The sequence below is a fragment of the Frankliniella occidentalis genome, unplaced genomic scaffold (assembly GCF_000697945.3).
Source record: "Frankliniella occidentalis isolate FOCC.00 unplaced genomic scaffold, Focc_3.1 Scaffold60, whole genome shotgun sequence".
Taxonomy (NCBI): Eukaryota; Metazoa; Arthropoda; class Insecta; order Thysanoptera; family Thripidae; genus Frankliniella; species Frankliniella occidentalis.
The window spans coordinates 548,388-556,239 of record NW_026267190.1 but is presented as its reverse complement, the minus strand read 5'-3'; the positions used below and the strand labels follow the sequence as shown (position 1 = coordinate 556,239).

At 36.9% G+C, this 7,852-nt stretch overlaps 2 protein-coding genes across 6 annotated transcripts in view; one reads left to right on the top strand and one right to left on the bottom strand.

The window, feature by feature from the left end:
* Positions 1–964, top strand: part of LOC113206088 (plectin-like) — a 22,562-nt gene extending 21,598 nt beyond the window's left edge. The window contains exons 5-6 of the mRNA XM_026422000.2: positions 15–146; positions 248–964. Coding sequence (XP_026277785.2) covers positions 15–146; positions 248–410 — 295 coding nt within the window. The 3' untranslated portion in view covers positions 411–964. The remainder of the gene's footprint in view (positions 1–14; positions 147–247) is intronic.
* LOC113206084 (apoptosis-resistant E3 ubiquitin protein ligase 1) overlaps positions 555–7,852 on the bottom strand; it is a 33,704-nt gene continuing 26,406 nt past the window's right edge. For 4 of the 5 annotated variants that reach the window (XM_052267903.1, XM_052267902.1, XM_052267905.1 and 1 more), the window contains exons 4-16: positions 7,385–7,590; positions 7,098–7,297; positions 6,750–6,987; positions 6,502–6,671; positions 6,209–6,380; positions 5,919–6,130; positions 5,686–5,830; positions 5,475–5,596; positions 5,001–5,378; positions 4,783–4,908; positions 4,518–4,706; positions 4,173–4,435; positions 555–4,087 (exon numbers count right to left, since the gene is read on the bottom strand). In XM_052267903.1, coding sequence (XP_052123863.1) covers positions 3,985–4,087; positions 4,173–4,435; positions 4,518–4,706; positions 4,783–4,908; positions 5,001–5,378; positions 5,475–5,596; positions 5,686–5,830; positions 5,919–6,130; positions 6,209–6,380; positions 6,502–6,671; positions 6,750–6,987; positions 7,098–7,297; positions 7,385–7,590 — 2,524 coding nt within the window. In that variant the 3' untranslated portion in view covers positions 555–3,984. Of the gene's footprint in view, positions 4,088–4,172; positions 4,436–4,517; positions 4,707–4,782; positions 4,909–5,000; positions 5,379–5,474; positions 5,597–5,685; positions 5,831–5,918; positions 6,131–6,208; positions 6,381–6,501; positions 6,672–6,749; positions 6,988–7,097; positions 7,298–7,384; positions 7,591–7,691; positions 7,847–7,852 lie in introns of those variants that run through there. The other variant, XM_026421983.2, reaches the window with a different exon arrangement.

Here is a 7,852-nt window from a genome sequence, read left to right as displayed (position 1 = left end):
CCTCTGGTGTCCAGGGCGAGCCGCTCCGCAGAGGCCAACGGCGAGGAGCTGACGAGGATGTCGGCGCGCTGCCGAGCCCTGGAGGAGGCCCTGGAGGACGAGCAGCGGGCCGCCCAGCAGGCCCAGCAGGTCCTGGCCGACCACTCGTAAGTCGGGCAAGGGAAGGCGCATGATGGGTGATGGAGCCCTCCTCGATGAGGGTATTCTTGAGGAGGTCCCGCCTCACCGAGAGCATGAGGGTGTACAGCTTGGAGCTGGAGCGCACTCGCGCTCTGCTGGCGCTCGAGAGGACTCCCCGCCGCTCCGTGTGCCGACTCCTGGAGGTGCTCAGGGTACCCCTGGGCTTGCTGCAGGCCTTCTACCTTGCAGTGTGCCCCTACTCCACGTCTACTGCCACGAGGAGCCTGTGATACCGATTATTTTTCAAATTTCTCGAACCATTTATTGGATATACGCTGCTTCTATCCGGCCATATTGAACAGTGATTGTTGGACTTTAGCCGGTTTTAATAAGGGTAATGATGGGATGATTCACACAAACACACAAAAGAAAAATATTTTTGTTAAATTATATCACTTTAATATTTTTATGCATCTCCTGCACAGTGGAATTCTGAGATCATGTACATCTGTAATAGAAAGAAACGTCATTCTTCTACTTCCGTCTGTTGTGCAGAAAGGCAGATAAGACTACAATACAAGCCCTATTTATTTATAAGCCCCTGTTGATGGATTAATTGTTTTACTTTGTATTTTTATAATTTTCAATTTAGAGCACTGAATAATTGGTTATGAAAGGAATGGTTATAGTGCTTCAGTAATAGAAAATGGCTTTCTAATGACAAAGACAGTATTGCTATATTCAGAAACTTACAATTATTATGAAAAGATGCATAATATATGCAAGCACTTGTACTTTCCATTGTTGTTTTCAAAACACCAGGAAATAAAACTTAGTAGCTTTCTGTTTGATTTCTCAAAACTACAACACTCCAACGCCCATAGTTCCAACACAAACACCACTTTTTGAAAGGACGGAGCACAGATACTGTGCATTAACCATGAAAATAGTAGAAATCACAAACATTTCAACAATCTCTTAAATTTAATGAGATTATGTATTGTGCCAGACTTAGACTTCAGAAATTTAGGACTAACCATTTCAAAAAATGTTCTTAGCTTATCATTCTACTGTGCGCCACCCATCCCATACATTTCTTTTTCTTATCAACTTGAATGAGATGCAAAACAGTATATAAATTGAGACCATGTCTGTGAAAAAAATCATACTGTACACACATACATACACACACACTCACATTTCTCAAAATATTGTAGTAAAAGATGGTAGAAAAACATTTACACCTGGATATAAATGCACAAATTTTCAAATTCATGTTTGTTATTTTGTTTTGAAAAGTATTGTCAATGATGGAATGTTTCTGATATGCCTATTATTTTCTTAAACAGCCTCCAAAAAAAGAGGTAATAACCACAAGCAAATCTGAGCAAAAATAAGGGACATTTCTAATTAAAAACTAGACTTTCGGTAAAGAAAATTTCTAAGGGTGAATAAAAAACATAACAAGTGAGCCAAGAAAGGGTACTTTCACAGACTAACACTCTGAGTATCAAGAACTACCACTTTCAATAACATACATATTACCAAGAATACCAACGAGAAGAGAGATAACTCTTATTCTCTCACAACTTTTTCACCGTGACAGGAAAATGAAATTTCATAACCCTGCCACAATTGGTAAATTAGCCCCCAAGTAAATAAGGGCCTTTTTAAAACATCTATTCTTAGGCACAACCATGATCTTAACAATAACAGCAGAGGAGCTTTGATCTTACTAATTTAAATGTATATTTCTTAACAATTGAACAGCAAATCTATCACAGTTATTTATCTATTCAGCTACCCTATCATCCTGATCGTTTACTCCAATGTGGATAGGGAGACAAGGAAGGATGCAGTTCATATTACCGAATTAATCAGGAAACAAAAACTTGATTTTGCAATAATCTACAACCTATTTTATATTATACAGCAAAATACAAAATTTGAGAGATCCATTTTTCAAGTCAATTTGTGTAGCATAGGAATGTCTTGAAAACCCAGAGTGAAAAGTGGTTTTGAAATTATTATGAATGTTAATGACTAGAAAATATGCAGGAAAGAGTGTTTTAATGACTAGGCTTTGCCCGGGAATCCACATACATAAAATTGAGGCTATGAGTGGAGTTTGTAATAATATCTGTCATAGAATGAAATATTGATGATTGTGTAGGTAAAATAATATACCAGATGAACCCTGCATTTGAAATTAATTATATACAAGAATGTTTAAAAAGGCTTATGATGATGGCATAGCATGAAGTTTTGATGTATCGTATCAATGAGTCTGGTCCCCTCAAATACTTGAAAAATCTATCTGTTTTCATAAAACAAGATGGCTGACTTGAAAAATGTTGGCTAAGGCTTAACCAATTCTCTCCACCAATGTCACCATGTGCAAGGAGCAACTATAGGCCCTACAACCTGCAACCACAAAGGGTTTCTAGAACAATACAGAGAGCATTTTACAAAATATTTTTTTTTGGAAAATATAATCAGTTTGACACACCTGCTGGCAACAATTGCAATGTCAACAAATAAAATACTGAGCTACTCTTGATTCTAAAATGAGTTAACTAAATCATCACAGCCCCTATAAAATTCATCTCAAGTTACAATAAAAATCTCATTATAATAAATATCATAAAAATTAAAATAAATTCGTCCTTAAAGACATCAGACAACTCGGCATGTTCTCTAAATATTGTGCAAACCAAACTACATGAACAATTACCAGTAGCATACATCTATCATGGACACCAGACAACTCCCATAGAGGAGCAGAAAAAGATGGTAGTAAACACCAAACTGACATTAGTAGGAGTAGTAGAGTCGACAATGTAACCAGTGTGATCCATTTGACGCAGTAAAATGACCTCTTGTTTCTGTTTGATAAATTCTACACTTCAAAATGCAGTCTACAAAAAACATTAAGGTAAGTTATGTACGGCCCTTGCTTATAGCATCTAAAAACAAATTGTTATTGTATATGGTAAAAAAATTGCTATGACATAGATTTTAGCTTGTTACAATCACGTCCTGCTTTCCATTAAGCAATAACAGATATTGGATATTAGTTTAACATATTGACTGTAGCACCCCTTCGATAGATAGATAGATCGATAGATAATGCCATTAAGGGGAGACCCAACTGAAAAATTGCTGGTGTTCGCCATAGTGTAACAATAAGAGTTTATGGTGGATTTGCATACATGGATCCAGATAAGTATAAACCATTAACACTTCCTATAGTCTGCATAAACAATTTGCATCATGCCCAGGCAAGTTTTTATCTCTATCTTTATGGTGAATCTTGGTGAACCTGCAAAACCTCTACAACAGAATAGTATATTTCTTTGATTTTGAAATGTCTCATGCAGGATAATTTTCAAGTTATCAAACCGTGAGTATGCCCACATTTTCGTTGATTATCTAACCACAAACCTTGACATCGGTTGTGTAATCAGGCTAGTGGTTCTTCTGTAACAACTTAAACAAAGCAAGAAATTGAGAATTTTCCACAAATTTATAATTTATGAACTTTGGAGCAGGCCTGCCTTGCCTAGGCATAGAAATATGTGAGGTACAAAATTTTCCAGCAATGTTTAAACTCAAGAAAATATAACCAAAGAATTCTAGGGCCAAAGTTATCCTGCATGAATTTTTTTTCCCAAACACTGTTTTTCATTTTAATTTGACTTCTTACCTTCTAAAAACGAAATTGTACAGTTTGATCATGTCAGAGATGGTTTCCTACACTCTTTATCACACGACGAAGCATAACGAGCGCAAAGTTTTCCTTTGGCATTTTCAGTATGGTCTCTCTTTAAACTCATTGCATAAACTTGATTATTAGTGCCAGCTTTAAAACAGTCCAAAACCTTCAGCCCCTTCATTTATTGCAATACGTAAGGCCTTTTCAAAGTGCTCATAGCTTTCATATTCTGGTAGACAAAGTTGGTTGAAACTGGAACATAGAAATAGAATATTAGAATAAATATTAACAGAGCAATAGTTCAAATATCTCTTTCAAATACTTGTGATCCACTCACCATGTATGTGCTGTTGGCAAGGAACCAAAAGTCGGCGCAGCTGTAATTTGGAATCTAGGGCTAAGTTCTCTAAATCCTCCAGGGGGTAATTGAGAACAGCCAGTAGTAAATTGCAATAGTCGAGCCATTTCCTCTTTTGTGAAATTAGAAACAGCAGTCCAAAACCATTCTAATGACCTCCGGAAATCGGCAGATCCTCCATTAATTACGTGATTGGCTTTGAAGTCCGACACATTATATTCTTCGGTTCCACACAGCAATAACTGTTCAAAATAAATTTAATTCAAAATAAGGTTAAAATACTTATTTGATTCCTAAATACAGAGAAAATTATTTTTATCTTACCTCTAGTTCATTTTCATCAAATATGCTAAGGAGGTTGTCTGGCACAAGATCAGTCAAACCTTTCAGGAATGCCTCTACCTCATCCCTTACACTTGTTGCCAATCTATATTGGGCAAGCGCATCTAAATATTGTTGCTTGGTTGATTCTTGAACACGAATTTTGGATCCATTGGGAATCAGCTCTACAACCTGTTACAAATAAGATAGTAAATATAGATAGATGATATATTGAAAGAGTTTAGAAAATGTAACAGTTAAAACATACTTCAACGAGTTGACCAGCTCTGTCATATTCTTCTTCTATAAAGTAGAGATCCATCTCTTCTACATCATTCTCAAGAATGTATTTGATTTTGCTAAGGTACAGCTCTGGATCATCTTGCTCGAAGTACTATAAAAAGACATTCAAGTTTAAAAATAAGAAATGCATTTATAGCATCTTGGTAAATGTATAATGAACAAATGTGGGTAATAAATGCTTACTTTGTAGTGAACTCTAAGTCCAATAATTTGTGCAAGAAATGACCGAGTAAAACGAGCTCGCACCATTTGTCTATAAACACCGCCCAAGGAAGACTCATATAAGCACTTTCCGACAATACGTCCAGCAAATTCAAGATGTTTTAATTTCAAATGTGGAGGTCGTCTATGAGCAGGGGTGGGATGCACAAGGGCTTGCTGGTTGCTAGATTCACTGAATGCTGTGAAAAGCTTGTTTCTTGAGTCAAATAAAGCAGCACAAACTAGCTCAAACCATTCACGACGAACTCCACCCCAGTCAATACCCTGCTCCCCAATAAATGCCACCTCAAAATTTCTGCACCAGTCACTAACAGAGAAGCTCTTCGTAACTTTCATAGACTGAAAAAATAAAACACATTGTAAATCTGGTTGGAATTGTTGAACACAGAGGTATAATACGTATGTAACATAATAACAGATCCTTGGTATACTTACAGATTCAAGCAGCTTTTCACGCTGCACTCTTAAACTCAGTTTTTCATGGAAATGTTTTTGATGCATTTTCCGTACTTCATGATAGAAAAAGTCCCTCTTATCTTTGAATGTCTCAGATCCTCCTACAGATATAAAAAGTAAAAATAAATTACCAGTGATAAAAAATAGTAAAATAACTCAAAATGAGAATTGAACTTATTTTTTAACTTGCCTATGTTCTTGAGTAGAAAATGGGTGAATGTTGCAGCTAAAACATTTCTATCTCTAGCAACCAACTCTACTTTTGGTTGAGAGCCATCATCAATAATAAATCCCGGAAGACCAGAGTGCTGATTGTTGTTACCAAGGTAATTGAACTGTAATCATTCACATTAAAAATCAGAATTTTAAAAAAGAAAGAAAACACATAACTGTGTTCATTAAAGGCAAAATTTGATTTCGTACTTTTGTTGACGGACACAAGCGGAAAGTGTACAGCCTCTTAGGGAAAAACTTGAAAACATAATCTTTAATTGTGATTTGCTTGGGAGAGACATAACATGCAACCCGCCTTGGCTTAACTAGTCTGTCTCCATTCAAGCTGACAAGTCGAGCTTCATAACATATGTTATGATTTTTTGATGCAACATTCTTGTACACCAAGTTTGCATCATTACCTATCAAAAATAAATAGTTATGAATATGTTTTTTAAGTGTGAGGAAAGTGGTACTTAACAACACAATTACTTATTTACCTGATAGAACCAGAATATCAAATTCTCCATTGTGAAGAGGTACACTATTGTAACTCACACATGCATGGTAGCATCCCTCAGGCATGATACAAACAACAAGTTCAATTCGGGAAGTAAAAATATCATATTCCATATTGATAGAACAATCTTCAGCAGGTTCTGTACTTCCAACCTGCCCAAAAACAAATAGAAACTTTTGAATAAAGTACCACACAAAGGTTTATGGTGGTTATTTAGCAAGCACACTCCATAGTTGATTTTTATACAGCTTTCTTATGTTTGTAGAAACTTACTGCAGTAATGTTCACCGTATATCCTGATAAAGGGTCTTCCTCATCTTCAAATGTGCACAGGTTGTTGAATTCATCTCTTGGTTCTATATGCAATGGATAAGGTGTTTTGGCTGTACACACCACTGTAGAGCTGTGCCGAACAAATACAGTATTCCTTGGATTTGGTGCACCTTAGAAGGAAAAATTAAAATGAGAGTATGAAGAGAACGGACCTACTTGGAATCTTTTATACTTGTCAACTGTCTTACCTGGAAGAAACTTTTTTTGGAAAGGACTTCCCTGGACATGACAATTTCCTACCAAAACAACAATGCGATAGACACCAGCATGACGCACAGTGAATTTTACTTTGGCAATGTTGGCCTCTGATGGCTCAGTGCCACCTAACTCTGATAAAGTGGCTACACGTCGAATGCCTTCATTGACCTCCACAACAAGACTATCTGTATCACATATTGGATACGGTTGTCCATTTCTTTGGTAAAACTGTATCAAGAAAAATTTGATGTAGGAAAAATTTGATGTAGGAAAAATTTGATGTAGGAAAAATTTATCAAAATAGAAAGTTTACACAAAATTTATTTGAAAAGACTTACCCTGACAGTAAAAGTTACTGTTTCTCCAACAACTGCTGGTTCATCCCACTCAAACGTTACCGTGCAGTTAGAGGGCAGAAGGTATTTTCCTGTGACATATTGAAGAAGAGATGTCTTTGCTTCTGGAGCAAGAGAGGGTTGGGTCATGGCGGCCAGAGTAACCAGTCCCGCCACTGAGACTGATACAACCAGCATCCCTCCTGCAAAGATTAGATTATAGTAACACATTGTTATATTTTGAAGACTGATGAGTTCAATTAAGAGGCACTAAGAGGCATTTAATTTACCCCAAGTCCAGGCATCTTCATGCTGGCTCTCCTTAACTACACCTGACCAAAGTTCTGTCTTTAGCCATTCTAGCTGATCTTTAGATGATGGGAGTGTCTGTCGAGCAGCAGACCACAAAGCAAAGTCTTTGCCGACTAACTGCTGTGCTCTGTTGTCTTCAAGCCAGTATACATCCTCCAGGGCTGTTACATCAGCATGTATCAGCCTGTACATTAAAATATAAATAATAATTGATCAAGTTATTTTTCTTAGTAAATTTATATATCAACCAAAACCGTTAACAAATTTTTGATTGCATATTCTCACCTGTGGTAGTATTGTCCAAGGCCGAGTTGATTTAACCACCTCCTAAGAATGAGCCTTTGTCGCAGAGAATGAGCTGCTCGTTGCAACCTGGCCTCGTCATATTCGGGAAGTTCCGGAAAATCTGGGAGTTCAGTCAAAGTCGCGCAGCTTACCAAACTCGA